General features: G+C 42.2%; 2 protein-coding genes and 1 long non-coding RNA gene across 8 annotated transcripts; 2 read left to right on the forward strand and 1 right to left on the reverse strand.

Annotated features, from left to right (window-relative positions):
• Window positions 1-415: 415 nt before the first annotated feature.
• LOC149985415 (uncharacterized) lies at window positions 416-1,387 on the reverse strand. Its single transcript, XR_016483166.1, has 2 exons — window positions 1,295-1,387; window positions 416-996 (listed from the first exon to the last, which is right to left on the reverse strand). It is a non-coding gene; the product is annotated as an uncharacterized LOC149985415 (long non-coding RNA).
• Window positions 664-13,188, forward strand: LOC110537958 (MOB kinase activator 3C-like). 6 transcript variants are annotated; one of them, XM_021624483.3, is made up of 5 exons: window positions 713-1,126; window positions 1,937-2,120; window positions 4,565-5,155; window positions 8,346-8,548; window positions 12,156-13,188. In XM_021624483.3, exons 3-5 carry the CDS (start codon window positions 4,738-4,740, stop codon window positions 12,183-12,185), a joined length of 651 nt encoding a protein of 216 aa, XP_021480158.2. In that variant the 5' UTR covers window positions 713-1,126; window positions 1,937-2,120; window positions 4,565-4,737; the 3' UTR covers window positions 12,186-13,188. The 6 variants fall into 6 exon arrangements, 3 of the variants coding, with proteins under 3 accessions (XP_021480246.2, XP_021480158.2, XP_090039623.1); XR_016483117.1 differs by having other exon boundaries at window positions 885-1,126; window positions 1,893-2,120; window positions 4,565-5,151; XM_090183497.1 differs by having other exon boundaries at window positions 885-1,126; window positions 1,893-2,120.
• mknk1 (MAPK interacting serine/threonine kinase 1) lies at window positions 12,156-24,193 on the forward strand. The gene is made up of 14 exons (XM_021624280.3): window positions 12,156-13,574; window positions 14,288-14,350; window positions 14,915-15,029; window positions 15,470-15,661; window positions 15,802-15,899; window positions 16,716-16,795; window positions 16,897-16,970; window positions 17,234-17,338; window positions 17,419-17,474; window positions 17,603-17,698; window positions 17,887-18,081; window positions 18,372-18,536; window positions 20,837-20,880; window positions 21,161-24,193. The coding sequence occupies exons 1-14, from the start codon at window positions 13,524-13,526 to the stop codon at window positions 21,396-21,398; spliced, it is 1,572 nt and encodes a 523-aa protein (XP_021479955.3). The 5' UTR covers window positions 12,156-13,523; the 3' UTR covers window positions 21,399-24,193.

Raw genomic sequence — 24,193 nt, forward strand, 5'->3', positions numbered from 1 at the left:
CTGAAAACTGTAATAATGGCTGCAATTACGCTATTGACATCTTTTGACAGTTGACACCGTAGCCTACTGTAAAGGGGTGCAATTTAGCTTTATCCTAGTGATCCTGATCACTTACAGTTAAAGCTTGGCATTGCACACATTTTGTATAAATCGAAAATGAATTTCATCATTGATTATTGGCAATTGCTTATTTTATGTGGGACTTCTGTTTAAGCTCTGGATTTCAAGAGGGACTTCTCTCATTTCTGAGCCCTTGGAAGCAAGATATGTAGCTGATGACATCCTGTGGATGTTGTGGATCACTGCAGGGGGCCTTTCACCTGTAATTCCCTAAACATCTCTTCAATGCAGCTGTGAGATACAGAACTCATGATTTAGAAAAATACACTTTGATTAACAATGTTCAACACTATTTGATTTAGTATTTTTATTCAATAGGCTGTACACATTCCGCGGATGTTATCGCAGGTGCAGCGAAATGCTTGTTTCTATCTCCAACAATGCGGAAATACCTGACAATACACACAAATGAAGAAAATAAATAAATACATATATATATATATATATATATATATATATATATATATATATATACACACTTATTTATTTTCGTATCCGATCGTGCATGAATATAAATGTACACAGTTGTGTCAAGTTGGCTTTGGGTGGTGGAACATTCTTCATACACACGGAAATGTGTGTGACAGTTCTTGACACAAACCGTGCGCCTGGCACCTACTACCATACCCCGTAGAGACCTGTGGATGGGCATATAGTCCGTATGGATAGTCTGTGGGAGAGCTGTAGTTGTTAGCCAATTAACAGTCTTATGGCCAGGGGATAGAAGCTGTTTAGGAGTCTGTTGGTCTGAGCCTTGATGCACCGGTCCCGCCTGCTGGATGGGAGTGTAGCCGGTTTGGCTACTTTTTCTGCGTTGTAGTCTGCTGTATTTGTAACGAACAGGTCTAGTCTGGACAGTAGTTGTCTTTTATTTATCTGGATTGGATGGAATACATGCAATGCACTGGTTGGTGAGCTTCTCAATACTGCACACCTAACGTGAGGAAAAGAAATGCAAGCAAGTACCTGCACGAGGGAAGTTACATTACAGACAGCCTGCTAGCATGTAAGTTAACTAGCTAGCCTAAAATTACACCACTTCGTAAACTCTTTCAGCAGAATATTTCATAAGAAACGGTTGGCTAGCAACACAACACTATTGGAATACATTATATCACAATTATATGACGATTTACTACTTCTAAACATTTATAACATATACATTTACACATACCTCTCCTCAGTAGAACTAAAACATACTGAGAGGGAACTCCTGCGTCTGACTTGAAGGTACTGCAGACCAGAGCAATATACCACAGAGCAATCGATACACTCACAATCCATGGATATGAAAGGATTTAGGTGAAATACACAAGGCAATATTAACACTCGTTACAGGAGCATGTGGAGAACGGTCCAGGTCTCAGTGGCTCGAGTCTATTTTTTTTGTAGATTTGTGACGCTTGATTGTGTATGTTGCACCAGACAATACATTTTTGCAAGTCAACATTGATGGATTTGGTTACATCTTGACAATGGAATAGAAATTATAGCAGGTTGAGGTTTATTGGGATGAATCTTGTCCTGGAAGCAGAGCTGAGCGGTTTGAGAGGAGTGGAAGAGAGGGCCAGGGTGGCTTCTTCCCGCCCCTATAGTACAGGAACCTCCTCTGTTGATTTGTAGGTCTTCCATTCACACACACACACACACACACACACACACACACACACACACACACACACACACACATACACAGATACAGCAGGGGCCTAGCAGACAAAGTCAGGATGTGACATCACTCACAGGAAGAGAAGCCAAACAACTTTTTTCAGCTTTTTTTTGTCTGCGCTGCTGTGTAACTGGCTGCTGAGTGAAGTTGGAGCCTCAAGGTCTGTTGGTGGCTGGGAAGGAGAGAGTCTCCATAGGATCCGGAGAGGGACAGATCTGCCTGGATCGTTGTCCAGGGGGAATTAAAGTAAAGGGGGCTGACCACGGAACTCTCCTTGGCCTTCCAAAGACTCCCCACATCATTCCAAGCCATCCACACGGACCCCGGCCAGGTACTGTGGGGAAACTTCCCTTTTTATCTCACGCTCTTTCTCTTTGTTCCATATGACTAGATTTACTGAATTTGTTCCTGTGCATTAGCTACTGTTTTCTCTCTCCCACATACTGTATTTTTGAAGGACCTTGAAAGATCTATTGTTATTCTTCAGTGTCAGAAGGAAATTCCATGGAAAATCAGTAAAGTAATCAGGGTGCATAGCGGACCTGGTCCACCGTCCCACATACATGATCAGACATGCACCAGTCTGTAACTGGAGAGGCATGAAGACACTGAGAAGCAGTGAGGTCATAATCAAAAAGAAAGGACACATATCCCCTATACCTTGGTCTATATAGACATTTATTTTCTGTCACTGTTATTAAATGACTCTGAGGTTTACTGCCCATGACTGGTATTCACATTTGTGGAACTGCTATGGATTTAGACTTAGATACCAAAACTAAGGGAGTGTAGTGGACATCATCAAATCAGTTACCTATCCAGTTGTGGACCAGCTCCTTCTGTCATATGGTCATTCTCCAAGTGAATACCCAATGCCTGATCCACTAGAGATAATATAAATGAAGTACTGAGAAAGAGGATGATCCTGTTCACACCACACATACTGTGTAACAAACACCATACAGATGTGGAGGAAGCTGTCCAGAAGAAGAATGACAGTCATACTTTAGGCCTACTGTTCTGAGTAGTGAGAGCTGAAGTTTCTGCTACAGTCTGAGAGCAAAACTACAGTAAAATTACACTAAACCAGGTGGAATTCAACATTTCTACTTTGTCTCATTCTGGATTACTCTGTACAGTTCAGGCTCAGAGCACACAAATATGATTGTCTTACACTGAGTGTACAAAACATTAGGAACGCCATCATAATATTGAGCTGCATCCCCCTTTGCCCTCAGAACACCCTCAATTAGTCGGGGCATGGACTACAAGGTGTCAAAAGTGATCCACAGGGATGCTGGTCCATGTTGACGCAAATGCTTCCCAGTTCCCACATTTGTGTCAAGTTGGCTGGATGTCCTTTGGATGGTGGATTATTCTTGATACACATGGGAAACTGTTGAGTGTGGAAAAACCCAGCAGCGTACAGTTCTTGACACACTGAAACCGGTGCACCTGGCACCTATTACCACCCTGTTCAAAGGCACTTCAATATTTTGTCTTTCTCATTCACCCTCTGAATGGCGCACATACACAATCCATGTTTCAATTTTCTCAAGGCTTAAAAATCCTTCTTTAACCTGTCACCTCCCCTTCATCTACACTGATTGAAGTGGATTTAACAAGTGACATCAATAAGGCATGCCGTTCACCTGGATTCACCTGGGCAGTCTACTTGTATGTTCCTAATGTTTTGTACACTCTGTGTATATACTGTAAGAACAGAAACTGGTGCTCAGTTTAACCACACAAGCTGCACCATAACAAACCCAGGAAGTGTTGAGAGTTGCTGTGTGAAACGGGACGTGGGACATAAATGCGGATACAGTCACATCACCACCAGACATTGTCATTTAGAACGGTTGAAAGGCGCAACGGCAGATTCAAAACTATTCTAGAACATCACACTGTTTGTATTATATTCAGAATGCCTTTTGAAACAATATCTGTATGACTTCTTGAGAGCTGTAAATATGGCTCGACTTCTCAGAGCTCTCCACATGAAACTCTGTCATGGAAACTAACTCAGTAAAGAAAAGGAAACCTTCTAAACCATGGAGACAAGTAGCTAGATACTCAGTGGGCTACCACTGCCCTGCACTGAACTCCTTCTATAATTCAGAAAGGCAGAGTTGCTGTGTTTCAGTGTATGTACACTAATGACCCACTGGAATTGTGATACAGTGAATTATAAGTGAAATAATCTGTCTGTAAACAATTGTTGAAAAAATGACTTGTGTCATGCACAAAGTAGATGTCCTAATCGACTTGTCAAAACTATAGTTTGTTAACAAGAAATTTGTGGAGTGGTTGAAAAACAAGTTTTGATGACTCCAACGTAAGTGTATGTAAACTTCCGACTTCAAATACATGCATACATACAAGGACCTATTTCAAGGGCCAGATGGTTGTCAGTATTGTAACCTACAACTCATTTTGCATAGCAGCCACCAGAAATGAATGCCACAAATGGATTCTTGTACACTCACTCCACTGTTGGTTTGTCCTCATATTTGGGGTCATATTTTATATTCAGAGCAGTTTCACAATCACAACAATCACAGCTTTGCTTATCAAGTCCTTCAAGCTATTTCCTTTGTAAACAAGCTGACAATACTGTTTATACTTTGCTGATTTAGTTTGCTGATTTCTATCATGTTGCCTAATTTGCAGGCATGATAGTATTGTGGTACTTTGTTTGCAGGTATGATATCATGGGGGTAGAAGCCATTCTAACTTCTCATGACCTTTCTCGTTGTTTTCTCTATTTTTCAGAGAAATGTCCCTGCATTCCCAACCGCCCCCAATGTAGAGGTCACTGCCCTCAGAACTCCTCAGAGAACACCTTAACCTGAACAAACTTATGTTCGTGAAACCTGTCCAATTACCTCTCAGGAACCCCCCGCACCCAACACACACACACTGTCCATTAGTCCACCATTAAGACAATGGCGCTCTGTCTCGGACAAGTCTTCAGCAAAGACAAAACGTTCAGGCCTCGGAAGAGCTTCGAGCCTGGGACCCAGCGCTTTGAACTATACAAGAAGGCCCAGGCCTCTCTGAAGTCCGGCCTGGACCTGAGGAAAGTGGTCCAGCTTCCCGAAGGAGAGAACATCAATGACTGGATCGCTGTGCATGTGGTGGACTTCTTCAACCGCATCAACCTGATCTACGGCACGGTCAGCGAGTTCTGCACCGAGCGCACCTGCCCCATCATGTCCGGGGGCCTGCGCTACGAGTACAGGTGGCAGGACGGAGACAACTACAAGAAGCCCACCAAGCTACCTGCCTTGAAATACATGAACCTACTGATGGACTGGATTGAGACCAACATCAACAATGAGGACATCTTCCCCACAAGAGTAGGTGTGTGAGGACCTCATACTAAACCCAGAGGGACTCCTCTGTAGGGGGACTGTCTTTGAAGTTAGAGTTGAATCTATGGGGTGTGTGACCATGGAAGCTACTAGCTATATAAGGGTGCTTCAGGGTGCAAAGGTATATTGATGTTCAGGATACATTCTTGGCTGCAATGGTCCTATAGAAAGTCAATGTACAGAACATTTTACAGCAGTAATTAAAACGAAAGCGCTTTGATGTTGATCTAAGTGGATGATAGTGAATGCTTCTGTGATGTTGCATCATACCCCACCTTCTCTGACAATACCTTTAATGTATCTAGAAAGGTTCAAGGATAGGTTAATTATACAATGAGGGTGGCATTTAGAAGAAATGGAATGAGGTACTCTGAGCCTATTGTTCATTGTTAAAGGGTTGTCATCAACCTCTGTTTAGGGAGGGAGATTATCTAATGCAGTGGTTCCCCTTCAAACATTCAACCTCCTGCTGCGTACCCCCTCTAGCACCAGAGTCAGCCTGCCACACACACACTATATGATACGATACATTTATTGAACATAAGAGTGAGTGTGAGTTTTTGTCACAACCCAGCTCGTGGGAAGTGACTCTTATAGAACCAGGGCACAAATAATAATATTATAATAATCAATCATTTTGTTCTTTATTTAACCATCTTACATATAAAATCTTATTGTTCATCGGAAATTGTGAATAACACACCACAGGTTAATGAGAAAGGTGTGCTTGAAAGGATGCACATAACTCTGCAGTGTTGGGTTGTATTGGGGAGAGTCTCAGTCTTAAATCATTAAATCAAAACAGGCTACTCTGAGCCTCAATTTTCACAGAACCGCTTGTTGCTATTTCGATGAGGCTCTCTTGTTCAGATATTGTTAAGTGGACTGGAAGTAGGGCATGAAAGGGATAACAAATCCAGTTGTTTGTGTTATCCATTTCGGGAAAGTACCTGTGTAATTGCGCACCCAACTCACTCAGGTGCATTGCTATATCACATTTGACATTGTCCTTAACCTCGAGTTCATTTGCACACAAAAAAATCATACAATGATGAAAAGAGCTGTGTGTTGTCCTTGTTAATGCAGACAGAGAAGAGCTCCAACTTCTCAATCATATCCTCAATTTTGTCCCACACATTGAATATAGTTGTGGAGTGTCCCTGTAATCCTAGATTCAGATCATTCAGGCGAGAAAAACATCACTCAGACAGGCCAGACGTCTGACCGCTTGCATGATGACAAGTTTTTCACACGAGTGAAAATGATGGTCAGTGAAGAACTTTAAGCTCGTCTCTCAATAAAAAAAAAAAAAATGTGCCAATACTTTGCCCCTTGATAACTTTTCTCTGTTGTAAAAGCGTTACATAGTCGCAGCCCATATCATTGCATAGTGCAGAAAATACACGAGAGTTCAGGGGCCTTGCTTTAACAAAGTTAACCATTTTCACTGTTGTATCCAAAACGGCTTTCAAGCTGTCAGGCATTCCCCTGCCAGCAAGAGCCTCTCGGTGGATGCTGCAGTTTACCCAAGTGGCATCGGGAGCAACTGCTTGCACGCGCGTTACCACGCCACTATGTCTCCCTCTCATGGCTTTTGCACCATCAGTACAGATACCAACACATCTTGATCACCAAAGTCCATTTGATGTCACAAAGTTGTCCAGTACTTTAAAAATATCCTCTCCTGTTGTCCTGGTTTCCAGTGGTTTGCAGAAGAGGATGTCTTCCTTAATTGACCCCCCATAAACATAAAGGACATACACCAGGAGCTGTGCCAGGCACGCCACGTCTGTTGACTCATCCAGCTGTAACGCATATAATTCACTAGTTTGTATGCGAAGCAGTAATTGTTTCAAATCATCTCCTGCCATGTCATTGATGCATCGGGAAACAGTGTTATTTGATGAAGACATTGTCTGTATAGTTTTTTTTGTCCTTTTCCCCCAGCATTGTCCCAGCCATATCTGCGGCAACAGGAAGAAATAAGTCCTCCACAATAGAATGAGGCTTGCCTGTCCTAGCCACTCAGTAGCTCACCATATAAGACGCTTCTAGACCCTTCTTATTAATGGCATCTGTTGTTTTTATACATGTCTTACTACTCGAAAGTCATCTTAATTCTCGCTCAAAAAACTCCTGTGGCTTCTTTTTCAAATGGGCATGTTTTGCTTCTAAATGTCTGCGGAAGAATGAAGGTTTCATCAAGTTGTGAGATAGTACTTTTGTGCATATAATCCACTGTGGCTGAGGAAAGGCACTACTCCCAATATATGTGAACCCCAAATCAATGTAGTTCTCATCATATTTGCACCTCTTCGATGGTCCAACGTCCCTGTTTCTTGTTCGGGGCTTTCCCGGGTAAGGGGGTAGTAGCTCTTCGGCTACATCAGATTCACAACTGTCAGTGTCCATACTAGCTGGGCTAACACCAAATGTAGTTACTGATGCTAGCATTGGATGTGCTCATAAAAACAGAATAACTTGTGTCGTTGACAGGTGCAGGTGTAGTACTGCTGGTAGTAGCAGTACTACCAGTAGAGCTGGTACTGTATGTGTCTCTATGGGCCTTACTTTTTTTAATCCATTAATCCATTTTTGAGCAAACTGAATGAGCAGCAGCTACATTTGGCTACATACGGAATGTTAGTGGAATTCCCGCAAGAGACTGATGGGTTATGTGATTGGATGTTAATTATTTGACTAGGCTACCTGTATTTGATATTGTGTAGTTATTTTTGCTGAACACTAGATGAAATGAGGCTACTCAGGCGAGGGGAAAAAACTCACCCAAATGTATAGCCCCAAAGGGTTGCACATTTCCGTAACATTCCCCAAATTCCCAGTTTTTTTTCCTCAAATCCTGGTTGGAAGATTCCTCCATACAGGATTTGAAAATGTGAAGAATTACTATTGTTTAAAAACAATAATGTGAATACCGTTTTTGTTTGACGTACCCCTGACGGCATTGCGCGTCCCAGTTTGGGACATAATGGAACATAATTATGGAATATTATGGAATATAAGGATATTCTGAAAATTACAAACTGATTTTCATTAATGCATCCAGGGATGGTCTCTAAAAGGCATTTAATGTGGTTGCAAAGACGCAATGCTTAATTATAAGGTAACTAACTGTACAGTGTTCCTCCTCATTGACTGTTCTATCCTTCTTGTTGTAGGTGTTCCTTTCCCTAAGAACTTCCAGCAGGTGTGTAAGAAGATTCTGAGCCGTCTTTTCCGGGTCTTTGTGCATGTCTACATCCACCACTTTGACAGCATCTGTAGCATGGGCGCCGAGGCTCACATCAATACCTGTTACAAACACTACTACTACTTCATCTCTGAGTTCAGCCTCATCGAGCACTCAGAACTGGAGCCCCTGGTGAGAGAGGAGGTGTGGTGGTGAGTAGGGTTGCACATTTCCGTAACTTTCCCCAAATTCCCAGTTTATTTCTCAAATCCTGGTTGGAACATTCCTCCATCCATGATTTCTGGAAAACCATCAAATTTGGTGAAAGTTACCTGAATTATGCAACCTTAGGGGTGAGCTTACGGCACGATATTAACTCTGTTACACTTGGATGGGAGGTTTTTATTAATATATGTACAGTACATATATACAGGGCATTCGGACAGTATTCAGACCCCTTTTTCCACATTTTGTTACGTTGCAGCCTCATTCTAAAATGGATCACATTTTTTCCCCCCTCATCAATCTACACAAAGTACCCCATAATGTCAAAGCAAAAACAGGTTGTAGAAATGTTTGCAAATGTATAAAAAATAAAACACTGAAATATTACATTTACATAAGTATTCATATACTCAGTACTTTGTTGAAACACCTTTGGCAGCGATTACAGCCTCAAATCTTCTTGGGTATGACGTTAAAAGCTTGGTACACCTGTATTTGAGGAGTTTCTCCCATTCTCCCAGGTTGGTTGGGGAGTGTCACTGGACAGCTATTTTCAGGTCTCTCCAGAGATGTTCGATCGTGTTCAAGTCCGGGCTCTGGCTAGGGCCTTCAAGGACATTCAGAGACTTGTCCTGCAGCCACTCCTGCGTTGTCTTGGCTGTGTGCTTAGTGTCATTGTCCTGTTGGAAGGTGAACCTTCGCCCCATTCTGAGGTCCTGAGTGCTCATGAAGGATCTCTCTCTGTACTTTGCAACGTTCATCTTTCCCTCAATCCTGACTAGTCTTCCAGTCCCTTTCGCTGAAAAACATCCCCACAGCATGATGCTGCCACCACCATGTTTCATTGTAGGGATGGTGCCAGGTTTCCTCCAGACATGACACTTGGCATTCATGGGAAAGAGTCCAATCTTGTTTTCATCAGACCAGAGAATCTTGTTTCTCATGGTCTGAGGGTCCTCTAGGTGCCTTTAGGCAAACTCCAAGCTGGCTGTCATGTGCCTTTTACTGAGGAGTGGCTTCCTTCTGGCCACTCTACCATAAAAACCTGATTGGCAGAGTGCTGCAGAGGTGGTAGTCCTTCTGGTTCTCCCATCCCCACGAAGGATCTCTGGAGCTCTCCCAGAGTGACCATCGGGTTCTTGGTCACCTCCCTGTCCAAGGCCCTTCTCCCCTGATTTCTCAGTTTGGATGGGCGGCCAGCTCTAGGAAGAGTCTTGGTGGTTCCAAACTTATTCCATTTAAGAATGATGGAGGCCACTGTGTTCTTGGGGACCTTCAATGCTGCAGAAATATTTTGGTATCCTTTCCCAGATCTGTGCCTCGACACAATCCTGTCTCGGAGCTCTACGGCCAACTCCTTCGAGCTCATTGCTTGGTTTTTACTCTGACAAGAACTGTCAACTGTGGGACATTATATAGACAGGTGTGTGCCTTTCCAAAGCATGTCCAATCTATAGAATAGGACTCCAATCAAGTTGAAGAAACATCTCAAGGATTATCAATGGAAACAGGATGCACCTGAGCTCAATTTGGTGTCTTATAGCAAATGGTCTGAATACTTATCAAATCAAATAAATTTATATAGCCCTTCGTACATCAGCTGATATCTCAAAGTGCTGTACAGAAACCCAGCCTAAAGCCCCAAACAGCAAGCAATGCAGGTGTAGAAGCACGGTGGCAAGGAAAACTCCCTAGAAAGGCCAAAACCTAGGAAGAAACCTAGAGAGGAACCAGGCTATGAGGGGTGGCCAGTCCTCTTTTGGCTGTACCGGGTGGAGATTATAACAGAACATGGCCAAGATGTTCAAATGTTCATAAATGACCAGCATGGTCAAATAATAATAATCACAGTAGTTGTCGAGGGTGCAGCAAGTCAACACCTCAGGAGTAAATGTCAGTTGGCTTTTCATAGCCAATCATTAAAAGTATCTCTACCACTCCTGCTGTCTCTAGAGAGTTGAAAACAGCAGGTCTGGGACAGGTAGCACAGGTCAGGATTCCATAGCCGCAGGCAGAACAGTTGAAACTGGAGCAGCAGCACGGCCAGGTGGACTGGGGACAGCAAGGAGTCATCATGCCAGGTAGTCAGTCCTGAGGCATGGTCCTAGGGCTGAAGTCCTCCGAGAGAGAGAGAAAGAATTAGAGAGAGCATACTTAAATTCACACAGGACACCGGATAAGACAGGAGAAGTACTCCAGATATAACAAACTGACCCTAGTCCCCGACACAAACTACTGCAGCATAAAAACTGGAGGCTGAGACAGGAGGGGTCAGGAGACTTATGTAAAAAAGGTATTTCATTTTTATATATATATATATATACATATGCAAACATTTCTAAAAAGCTGTTTTCACTTTGTCATTATGGGGCTATGTGTTGATGAGAAAAAAAAGATTGAATCCATTTTAGAATGAGACTTTAACATGAACAAATGTGGAAAAAGGGAAGGTGTCTGAATACTTTCCGAATGCAGTGTAGTGCAGGGGGTATCTGGATATTCATTTATGAGAGAATATCCTTCACATACTGAAGTACAGTCCTTCAGACTTAGATGGTCTAATTTAGCTGTAGTTCAATGAAGGAGGAGCTTTACTGTCATAAAACAGAAGCAGTGGATTGTCACTGTTAGTTTACACCACAAGCGTGTCTGCTCAAACCACAACCTGGGCGATTATACAGAATCACTCTCTGGGCATAGAACATAATGACTAAATCACAGTCTGGTATATGATAATTATACAAGAGATGCTTATCTTTAATTGTTCCCTTTGCCACAGTCATTGGAATTAGTGATGCACTCACTACTTGTTTCCCAAATTTGAATCATAAAATAAAATTGTTAGTCTTTGTAAAAAAAAAAAAAGTGTGGTTTGGTGTATATAACCATTATAAGTGAAATTGCAGTCTAGTCAGCCATACGTAAGAATGATGTCACTTTCAAGTTGTTTTCTTTAGTGCAGCGCTTCATTACATCTGAACCGTTGAAGGTAGGAGCTCTGAGGTATACAATGAAAGTCTTCTGTTATCATCATTATGAAGTACAGATTCTACTTATAAATAACAATGAGACATTATGTCAATAATGCAATATGAGGGGAAGTCAACCTTGTTAACATAAGACAGTGTGATGGATTGAGCATTTAGCTTTTCTGCTTTTGGTTGACTATAAGTCATCTGTTTTGTGAGTGGAAACAGCCGAATGAGTTCTCCTCAGATTATGGCTTTAGCCTATCTGTTAGGAAATGATTTTAGCATCATCATATAGCATGTCAGCATAGGCATGTAGTTCTGTCTGTCACCTCAAATGAACAGGGCGATCTGGGATTGGTACATCCATTTTTGGACTTAATGATAGACAGTTATTCTTGAAGAATATGTCTTACCAAAACAGGGACGAGTGACCGCTTTGTTTGTTTTCCCAGATGGCCCTTTAATCGTAGCCCTGTTCAATGGAGAAAGCTTTGTAATAACCATTCCTATGTCTTGTTTTTGCAGCAAGGTAGGCATATAATGCAATTATTTGTCAATATCATGTTAATCCCCCAACTCTACTCTATCTTCTCTACCCTCAGAGGGCAATGACAGAGAAGATCTGTAACTAAACCACTTGGAAAATGGAGTTTACATCATTTCAGCATTCCCTGTGGCCTTCAAGAGACCCACAACTTCAATACAACCAAACACCCAAACTAAAGGAATGGATTTTGAGTGGATTTGAAGAACTAAAGTGCTATCCATCCCAAGCATTACAACGTTTGTTCATAAAGTGACATTTTCAGCCAATAGTCTATATGTTTTATGAAAAAGGACTGTTCTGCTTCCTATAGTGCTGTGACATGATGTAGCACTCCAGTCTTCTGAGCTTTATTGTAATTGTAGTAATGTTTAGTAATAACTATTCTAGCTCTGTTTTATTACGCATGTATAGTTCTTGACATCATCAACTTTGGAAATGTTTGCGGCTTCGAGGTGTTTGAGACATTTTGTAATGGATGGAAGGTCACAACCATAGAGATAGATAGAGGATTCATCTTTGTATCTGTGCAATTATAGAGTCTGTGACAGCATGGGCATTGAGGCTATCTCCATTTTTAAGTAGTACATTTTCTTCTTCACAATTGGGTGATCCCTCCTGATGACCTGATTGGACATGACTCCAACAGGGTCACCAGGAGGGATCAACCAATGAAGTTGGAAGTCCAGCCCAGTTGACCACATTAAAATGGTGGAAGCTCTCAATGGTGCTGCCCATGCTAATATGGCCTTTTGGCCACTAGAGGCCTCTATCATTCTCTATGGTAACAACACTAGACCTGTCTCCAGTGTTTTGCATTTTTATGACAAATATGTGTGGAATGTGTCCCAGCCAGACAACTTGAAAAACAAGTGTCCAGGGATGTGCAGAATGACAAGTATGGACTCATACTGGAAATTACTGACTTAATTTTAATTTCCACAAAACCAGTTTAAACCTTGCTCTGTGAGACTGATCTGATGTGTAACTGATTCAATTTCCAAGTATTAAGAGCCTATTTACCCTTCCTGGTCTCTCCTGTTGAGTTAATTGTGTTCATTTTTGAGGAAAATTATTCATTCATCTTAAAATACTCATGACTCATTAATATAACTTGCACTACAAATGTATTTTATTTTATTGAACCTTTATTTAACTTAAATACGACGCCTTAGACTATAATATAACCTACCTTGCTACTACTAGTATATTTTCTATGAATGAGAGTGCTGTCATACACCAGAAATTCCCTATTATGAAATAGGGGAAGTTGTTTTGCAATACCTGACGTCCTAGTGGCTTATTCTTTTCGTCCAATGAATAAACTACAGGACATGCAAGAGGCGGGAGCTCTGCGTTTACCGCCTTACGTCACTAGCTGGATTTCACTCTGTTGTCCACCCTGACCCACCGCAAAACCCAGAGGATGACCGAGGCGCTGGAGGAGGATTTCGGCCTGTTTGGACACAGACTCCAGGTTAGATATATTTTTTAATATCATCAGTAATTCATAACGTCATTAGCAAGACGGATTAGGTGACATAGTAACTAGCCAACGTAAAATAGTTAACTATGTAACGTTACTGTAGCTAGCTAGCGCAAATGTATTTGTTTTGGCTTTTCATAACACACTCATCTGATACAATTATTTTCAGAACATCGTTATGACTGAGCTGATATATGGATTGCTAGACAGCTAATAAGGTCGACCTGTTTATAACCTTATGAGTATCTTTACTATAGTTAGCTAGCTAATGTGTGTGATTGCATAGCCTACTTTTGCTGACTGATTGAACTAACTATAACGTGTTAGCTAAGTAGCTGTATTTTTGCCGCCTCCAGTCAGGTACGACCAAGTCGTGGCTGCTTTCATCAGCATATTTGGATCTGAGTTTTCTGGAATGACTCAATAACTCACCCAATTATCCAGATAGGTTTGACATATAACCTACAGCTAGCAGAATAACACCAACGTTACAAAAAACCGCCCGGCGTATGTGTGTAAGGAAAGGTCCAACCAGTTCTGGAATGTGTGTTCAAGTGAAAACACATCACATCATCACTGATGGAATTCCTTAGTGTAACTTTGAATACTCTCTCCCTGTTTCTGCCCCCGCCGACATGACTTTACTGTACTAGCTCGCTACTCGAAAACGTGCTAGCTATCTGAAATGTTTCATTATTTTTCAGTTGGCAGATATGGTGAGGCAGAGCACGGTGGCAGAGTTGCAAGCCTTCCAGCACTCTCTCCAGGTAAATCAATATTGCTGTCAGAAATAGCTAGCTAACTAGCTATTTTACAAACTTGTCATAGCTTCTGGTTTTGTCACACTTGTTACTTCCCTTAACCTTTCCTGTTGCTCAGATAAGAGTAGCTTCTAGTAGTAACAGACTGCCGGTAATTATGCTTATCTTAAGGTTAAACTGGATATGTTGCATCATTTTCAATGAGTAATACAAATATGCCTATGCTATCACTGGATGTGAAAGTGTGTTTTGGAATATCCAGGGTCAGATAAGGTCTTTGTAAGCTTTCCTGTTTGTGTTTGCATATCAGTGTACCCTATTGGCAGGCTGCCACAGGGGAAGATAACCTTGTTTTAAACCAGAAGCTTGGTTCTAATTATACTGTATTGTTATTTTATCTAGAATATGCCATATCAGTAGATTTGAAATTGGTTTAGGACTGCACTGGTACTTTAAGAACAAAAGTGACACACTGTGCTTCTTCTTGTTCTTTCTGTCCCTCTCCACCACCTGATCTCTCTGGCTCTGCTCTCACTTTCACACTTTCTCTCCCCACTCTCTCTCTTTCAGTTACAGAGTAACTCTCTGGCCCTTGGCCCAGTAGGGGACAGCTGTGGGGAACAGCAGAATGTGGTGCCCCCCACTGCCACAGAGGAGAGACAGCGCCTCTCAAAGGGCCCTCCAGGTACTGCACTTCAGGCCTCTGACCAGGGCCTTATCAGTAGCAGTGCCTCTTTAGATGATAACGAATAAGATTTATATGGACCGATCTTAGATCAGCACTTCTACTCCGATGCTTTGTGGATACTGACCCAGCTCCACAACCAGCTTCTCCCTGTCTGCTTTGCTATCACATTGGCACATAGCAGTCCTACATGTTAGTCAATATACACATTGCACACACTATGCTTTAAGCAATCATTTATTTGCTGGCACATAGTTAATCCATTCAAGGCTCTATCAATGTGTCACAGTTTTAAACAATCATTCACAATTTAAGAAAACATTTTATTTTTGTTGATTGGCACATAGTCAATATGCACGTTGCAAACACTTTGCAATTCAAGCAATATTTTACAATGTAACTGTGGTTGACGTGAATTAACAGTCAACTTGTTTATACAGAGGTGGAAGCTAGCCAGCCAGTAAGCGTCCCAGACTCAGCCAAACCAATGGAAGCCACCCAGCCAGTAAGCATTCCAAACTCAGCCAAACCAATGGAAGCCACCCAGCCAGTAAGCGTCCCAGACTCAGCCAAACCAAAGAAGAAGAAAAGGAGGTCAAGAGCAACCGACAGCTTTACAGGAAACTTCAACGGTAATCATTTTGCACATAAATCAGACAAGCCTGTCAAATATCCAATCACTCATGTCATTCAAAATGTAGAGTTTTTTTAATAAATGCACCCACACCATAGATACCAGAGACAGGCTTTTGTGCGTTTCTCTTTTCTCCAGACCTATACAAACTGACAGATGAAATGCTGGGTCAGGGTGCATATGCAAAGGTCCAAGGATGCATCAGTCTTCAGAATGGGAATGAATATGCTGTGAAGGTGAGTCTGAGGCTGCGTATGAAACGGTTCCCTATTCAGGGCACTACTTTTGACCAGGGTGCATAGGGGACATATGGGACTTGTGATGAATGTCATACATCACATGCAAAGGTTTTATTGTCATTCCAGAGTAGTTGAAGTATAATTAGTCACTAACGGATGCTGTTTCAACCCCAAACAGTGTTTTCTTTGCCTGGTTTGTGGTCCAAACGTTGTCCTATTAAACAGTTAAGCGTTATACCAGTGTGCAGATTAGCTTTTTGTTCTACATTGTCCTCTCTGATCCAGCACCTGGGACATATTTTTGTTTTATGGATGTGCACATATACCACCCACTAAGCCAAATATTTTTTATAACTAATCCAAGGTACACCCACAGCCTGCCATTTCAAATGGGAGCAAGTTAATCATAGTGGGCAGAACTAGCAGGAGGTAGGCAGAGCACGAGCTAATGAGATCCTATTGGTGCGTTCTAGCATGTAGTTGCATATTTCCGTTAGGGAACGCCTGTGAAGTGCACTTGTGCATTAGCTCAATTCGCCCTTGGACTCCTAGACAACGTAATTTTTAGAAACTTTGGCAAAGGGTAAAGTCTACAAAACTTAGTCCACTCTGGCCAAACAGATTTTAGTTTTGGGAACAGAAAACTATTGAGATCAAATTTTTCATTGATGAGAAAATGTGCAGATTGTCAGCCAAAATCCATCTGATTCCATATTTTCCCACTGCTGGGAAACATTTATACATCAAGCTCATTGTTCTGTGACTAAGCTTTATTCACTCACTGATACCTGTGTCTATTTGGTTTTGTCTCAGATCATTGAGAAGAACGCGGGGCACAGTCGCAGCCGCGTCTTCCGTGAAGTGGAGACCCTTTACCAGTGCCAGGGCAACAAGTGTGTGCTCTTTCACTCTACAAAGGGAAAGCTCTGAAGGTTAAATAATAATTACAACAAAAAAACGTCGCCCACTAATGTGTTCCTATTAACATTTTCAGGAACATTCTGGAACTAATACAGTTTTTTGAAGATGACTCCTGCTTCTACTTGGTGTTTGAGAAGTTGCGCGGAGGTATGTCTTCCTGTTTTTACCATATTATCCCACTTTTGTGAGGGTGAAGATGGGTCATGTTCATTGTGCATAAAATGGAAGAAAAAAGTAAACTGGGGAGATACTGCTGTAACTGAACTTGTCCAATAAAAACAATGTTGTTTTCTGTTGCAAAACATGGTGGTGCTTTGTGGCCTAATGAACATGACCCAGATTACATGAAACTATTAGGTGTTTCTCTGAAAGCTCTCTGCTCCTGAAAGCTCTCCTCTTTACCCATACAGGCTCCATTCTGACTCACATCCAGAACCGTAAGCACTTTGATGAGCTGGAGGCCAGCCGTGTGGTCAGGGACATCTCCAAAGCTCTTCACTTCCTCCACAACAAAGGTAGGACCCCTGAACATGGGGCTGTGCCTGAATAGAATTACAGTGTGATTGTTTCCTCATTAACATTCTCTGTTCTACAGGTATCGCCCACCGGGACCTAAAGCCAGAGAACATCCTGTGTGAGTCTACTGACCAGGTAACCTTTGTTTCCCCCAATGTGCTACGGAACAACAACATGTGTTTTCTGTAGAAAATGTCATGTTTACCAAACAGTTATTGTGGTTATAGCTAGTGAATGCTTGCTATTTTTCTCTCCCTCTGCAGGTGTCTCCGGTGAAAATTTGTGACTTTGACTTGGGCAGTGGAGTGAAGCTTAGCAGTGCCTGTATTCCAATCACCACTCCAGAGCTCACCACACCGGTAAATACCACAACCTGAACCTACCACTAACCCTGATATTTGTGTGTCTGTCTATCTTGCGATGTCTTAATTGTCCCTAAGTGCACATTTTACATTTTTACTGTAAAGAGTGTTGCGATTTTAAATGTACTTTTAAATCAAATTTGATTTGACATATGTCCTCACGGTGTTTGGTTTCCCCGACTCAGTGTGGCTCGGCAGAGTACATGGCTCCAGAGGTGGTGGAGGTGTTCACAGACGAGGCATCGTTCTACGACAAGCGTTGTGACCTCTGGAGCCTGGGGGTCATCCTCTATATTCTGCTCAGCGGCAGCCCCCCCTTCACTGGTCATTGTGGGACTGACTGTGGCTGGGACCGTGGAGAGACCTGCCGCACCTGCCAGGTACACAAGCCATCACCAGTCTTCTTCAAACTCCCAGTTCACCTTAGATTTAAAAAAAAATAGTGCTGTAGATGTCTGTCTCGAAGGAACACAAACTCTGGACCTTCAAGACCGTTTATAAAAAATAATTTAAAAAATCTGCCATGCATTTATTGGTGTTATAACCATTATAATTCATAAAAACTAATAGTAATTTAGAAACCGTTTCTGATTCATGTCACAAGTGAATGCCCAAAACATTATACTATTCATGATTTTCCCTTTTAATATATTGTGTCCCACCCCTGCAGAAGAATCTGTTTGACAACATCCAGGATGGCCAGTATGAGTTCCCAGAGAAGGACTGGGCCCACATCTCTGCCCAGGCCAAGGACCTCATCTCCAGGCTGCTGGTGCGGGATGCCACCCTCCGCCTCAGTGCTGCCCAGGTCCTGCAGCACTCCTGGGTGCAGGGGGTGAGTGTCAATTTCCTAACCCTTCTGTACACTGTGTGGGTGTATGGTCATAACATACCACACCTGGGTTCAAATACATGTCTATTATTTGTTATTGAATACTTATTTTCTGTGTATCTGAGTATTTTCTAATAATGTGGCTCGAATCACCTACTTCTATTGGAAGTATTTGAAAGTACTTTCCTGTAAATAGCCTAGTATTTTGAGGTAAGTATTTGAAAATACATCATTTCAAATACCTAACAGACCTGGTTGAAATGCATGGGAATTTAATTATTTGTTTAAATACTGTGTATTTGAGTATATAAAAAAATATATATATATACACACACACACACACACACTGCTCAAAAAAATAAAGGGAACACTTAAACAACACAATGTAACTCCAAGTCAATCACACTTCTGTGAAATCAAACTGTCCACTTAGGAAGCAACACTGATTGACAATAAATTTCACATGCTGTTGTACAAATGGAATAGACAACAGGTGGAAATTATAGGAAATTAGCAAGACAGATAAAGGAGTGGTTCTGCAGGTGGTGACCACAGACCACTTCTCAGTTCCTATGCTTCTTGGCTGATGTTTTGGGCACTTTTGAATGCTGGCGATGCTTTCACTCTAGTGGTAGCATGAGACGGAGTCTACAACCCACACAAGTGGCTCAGGTAGTGCAGCTCATCCAGGATGGCACATCAATGCGAGCTGTGGCAAGAAGGTTTGTTGTGTCTGTCAGCGTAGTGTCCAGAGCATGGAGGCGCTACCAGGAGACCGGCCAGTACATCAGGAGACGTGGAGGAGGCCGTAGGAGGGCAACAACCCAGCAGCAGGACCGCTACCTCCGCCTTTGTGCAAGGAGGAGCAGGAGGAGCACTGCAGAGCCCTGCAAAATGACCTCCAGCAGGCCACAAATGTACATGTGTCTGCTCAAACGGTCAGAAACAGACTCCATGAGGGTGGTATGAGGGCCCGACGTCCACAGGTGGGAGTTGTGCTTACAGCCCAATACCCTGCAGGACGTTTGGCATTTGCCAGAGAACACCAAGATTGGCAAATTCGCCACTGGCACCCTGTGCTCTTCACAGATGAAAGCAGGTTCACACTGAGCACATGTGACAGTCTGGAGACGCCGTGGAGAACTTTCTGCTGCCTGCAACATCCTCCAGCATGACCGGTTTGGCGGTGGGTCAGTCATGGTGTGGGGTGGCATTTCTTTGGGGGGCCGCACAGCCCTCCATGTGCTCGCCAGAGGTAGCCTGACTGCCATTAGGTAGCGAGATGAGATCCTCAGACCACTGTGAGACCATATGCTGGTGCGGTTGGCCCTGGGTTCCTCCTAATGCAAGACAATGCTAGACCTCATATGGCTGGAGTGTGTCAGCAGTTCCTGCAAGAGGAAGGCATTGATGCTATGGACTGGCCCGCCTGTTCCCCAGACCTGAATCCAATTGAGCACATCCGTTGCATCACAGACTGTCCAGAAGTTGGCGGATGCTTTAGTCCAGGTCTGGGAGGAGAGCCCTCAGGAGACCATCCGCCACCTCATCAGGAGCATGCCCAGGCGTTGTAGGGAGGTCATACAGGCACATGGAGGCCACACGCACTACTGAGCCTCATGTTGACTTGTTTTAAGGACATTACATCAAAGTTGGATCAGCCTGTAGTGTGGTTTTCCACTTTAATTTTGAGTGTGACTCCAAATCCAGACCTCCATGGGTTGATAAATTTGATTTCCATTGATAATCTTTGTGTGATTTTGTTGTCAGCACATTCAACTGTGCAAAGAAAAAAGTATTTAATAAGAATATTTCATTCATTCAGATCTAGGATGTGTTATTTTAGTGTTCCCTTTATTTTTTTGAGCAGTATGTGTATGTATGTATGTATGTGTGTATATATATGTATGTGTGTATATACACACACTGCTCAAAAAAAATAAAGGGAACACTAAAATAACACATCCTAGATCTGAATGAATGAAATATTCTTATATTTCTTAAGTTCCAAATTACTTTTGAAATCAATTGAAATACCCTAAACAGTATATGAACCCAGGTCTGTACTTTATGTTGTTCCCGGTGGATGTCAATATTCTGAAGTGGCTTTCTTGCCTTGTCTATTCTACACTGATCTAAGAAGGCTGAATGTGTGAAAGAGACATCCAAGAAACCAGTGGGCTTGTTTTCACCAGTACATTTCCTCAGAACTGTATATCTGTGAAGGAAAAGGTACAATTAAAATAAATTTATTCTGTTTTCCTGCTATATCTTATTTAAATGTGTTATTTATTTTCCCCTAGAATGCACCAGAGAGAGGTCTCCCAACCCCACACTTCCTCCAAAGGTAATCCACTCAGTGCTCATTTCACAGAATGTGCAGTACATTACAGCAGATGGCTAATAAAGCCAATTGTTGAAGGGACGTTACACTGCAAAATCAAAGTTTGTTTTCCAGACCTACAAAGTAGCATAATGGACTCAACTTGACATTTTGAGGCCTAAAAACATCGGACACAATTAGATTTAGGAGTGTTCCTGACAAATTGAGTGTATGTCTCCTAGAGCTAAACGTGTGATCTATAATTTGATCAATCTCTGACTGATCGCCTGCTCGTTCTCTACAGGAACAGCAGCACCAAAGACCTGACCCAGTTTGCCGCCGACGCCATCGCCTTCAACCGCCAGCTGTCGCAGCACGACGAGGAGCAGGAGGAAGTGGTCACCACCATTGTGACCTCCATGAGGCTTTCGCCCCCCTCCAACTCCCGTCTGGCTCGCAGACGGGCACAGTCCAACGCTCAGCGCACCACCCAGGACTTCCTGCCTGCTGATGACGACAACCTCGACACTCTCGTCACCTAACCAGCTCCTGGTTTAACCCCAAGAAGACCCCGTTTTGGTGCTACTGCAGGCTCGGAGTTCCCTCGCACCTGGTTTATCCTTCTAATATAGTCGTGTGCTTCTAAGATCCCAACAGGGTCAGATTCTCTGATTTAACAATGTCAGCCTCAGAACTGCTGCCAGACTCTTTGTGCCTTCCTTTCCCCTCTTTTGTTTCTCCTCTGTTCCCTCCATCCTGGTGCTAGTCTCTCTTCCTCCCCTGCTCCTCCTCTCTAGGTGGTGTTTACCATGTCACACCATCTGAGATGGACAATAGCTTCCGTTGGCAGGAGACTCCTGTGTAGCTTCACAGGGTTGGTAGCCTCATTGTCCAAGCTCTCATGGCCAGTGGTCTTCTTATCACCTAGAAACAGAGAGACCGGACCACAAAGGGAAGCACTTTTATCCTCTACTAAGCTAAAACACACTGAGTCCCAGCTTTGTTTCAGTGATTAGTTTGGGTTGAGGTAGTTTCCTGCATTTGATAATAACCTCAGTCTATACAGAGCGCAATCCCATGTTAAGACGACAGGAATAAAGTCACTAAAACGGGTCTAAGCCTGTTCTAGTGATTCTTTTTCTATGATTAAGACTGCTAGTGATGGTTGCTTAATGCTAGCTATACTTAATTGCACGGTTATTTCCGTCAGGAATGGATTCTTGATGATGTCCGCATGGGGCATTTAATACACGTACAGTGCATGTAGCTAGCCTGTCTTATTGTAAAAATACTTTTAATTTGAAAAAACATTTTAATTTACGTTGTGTTGGTCAAGCTGTGAAAAGGTTTTAGCGTTATTTATAGAGTTACTGAATGCTGCAAAAGTAGAGCATTACTTTTCAGTCCCTTAATAATGACCCTGTTTTTAGGGCTGGTCATACATAGGCTGTGAGGAGGGTTTCAAAACTTTCCCATAATGTCTTGGTTTTTCCAGAAATCCCAGTTTTAGGATTTTTGGAACCAGCAGGGATGAAGCATCCAACCTCTAATTTTTCATGCAGGATTTCTGGAATATATTTTGGGAATTTTTGGAATGTTTTGAGAATTCTGCAACCCAGTAATGGCAAGGCAAGCAGACACTGTGACTATGGCCTGGTATTCAGGGAATGGACTCTCTCCTTGATTTATCCTAGTAAGCCTTCTGGGGCCCTATTATTGACAGATGGGTCGATATCTACACTATGTTGAGTGTGAGTGTTTTGCCTAGACCGTTTAAGACATTGTGCTTGTGGAAGGTGGGTTACTGAATGATTTGAGAGTGCATCATTCATTTGAAAAGCATTTTATTATTTGAATCACCCTGAAATTCCATTTCTTATCTCCTTATCGAAACATCAGCTACCTGGAACACTTCTATACTTTGAAACAACTCACTCGTCATATGTATTTTGAGATTATTTGAAATGATTGCATTTCATCAGTATTTTAATTTTTTTAGACATATTTGAAGTATTGATAAACTATAAGGATTACCTCAGAAACCTGAATTGCACTAGCCTGGTTGCCAGTTTGTTTGTGTTATGTTGTCACTTAATGCAAAACATGACATTACAAAGAGTTGACATGATGACACAATCAGATCTGGGGCCAAGCTAGAATTTGTATGATGTCTTTGCACATTTTTTCCAAATGATTACAGGACCATTCTGCCTTTGCTTGCTTCAAATGTGTTTAACTTATTTTCAGTCATACCACTAATAACCTGCAGCTTTCTTTTTACGCAAATTAATTTCTGTTTTGGCTATTCACACTTCACTGAATATTGTTAGAATCTGTTTAAGTGATATAGAAATCTGGAAATGTCTTTTTGTTTTTTAATGTTGTGTTTTTTTAAACGTCCATAACTTAATTTTTTATATATTCTATATTCCAGAGGGGATGCTGTTATAAATATACCTTTCTCTGGCGGAAAGGGAATTCTAGTTTTCTATCAGTTTTTTTTAGTACTAGTTTTATTTGTGTATTGTCGGTTGGTTTGTCAGCAAATGGATCTGAATAAGTGTGCCAAAGAAACCATAGAGACTGATAGAAATAACTTGTGACGACTGTGATTGCTAGCATGTCACATTAATTTGGTTTCAGATTTTTAAGCATAAATTGGTCAGACGGCCATTTCAGGTTGCGTAACATAGTTACTGAAATGCTATTTGGTTACTGAAATGCTATTTGGTTACTGAAATGCTCTTTGGTTACTGAAATGCTCTTTGGTTACTGAAATTATTTGATTTACCTCTACCAGTTTGACTGTTTCACCTCTAAGAGCTTGTCATTTTATTAATGTGGGGACACTGATGGAAGTCTAGCACTTATTCCCCTCACCCTTTAACTTCATGTATTGCATCCCCCACCCCCATGTAAAACGGCTTGTACCCAATGCCTGGATCTCCCCCGGTTGCCATGGATACTCAATCGCTATAGCAACCGAGGGGCCTTCCTAAGCGGGCACGGACTCTCCGTCAGAGAGGGTGCAACAGATTAGGGATCTCCCAGTGGCTATGGTAAAGCCCTCTCACTCTCATTAGTCCCAAATGGCACCCTATAGCCCACAGGCCCTGGTCAAAAGTAGGGCACTACATAGGGAATAGGGTGCCATTTGGGACACACACTAAACTCAAATCAGATGGGATAAGATACATTCATTGGCATAAGCTATGCAGCTAAATACCTTATAACCCATGTGGATGAGGTCTTATGGCAAATGTTCTAACAATGTTGCACATCAATAGCCCCTGTGGTATGCTGTTTTCCCAATAAAACCCCATTCTTTCTTATGAAA

The sequence above is a fragment of the Oncorhynchus mykiss genome, chromosome 1 (genome assembly GCF_057628025.1).
Source record: "Oncorhynchus mykiss isolate SJ-2025 chromosome 1, ASM5762802v1, whole genome shotgun sequence".
Lineage (NCBI taxonomy): Eukaryota > Metazoa > Chordata > Actinopteri > Salmoniformes > Salmonidae > Oncorhynchus > Oncorhynchus mykiss.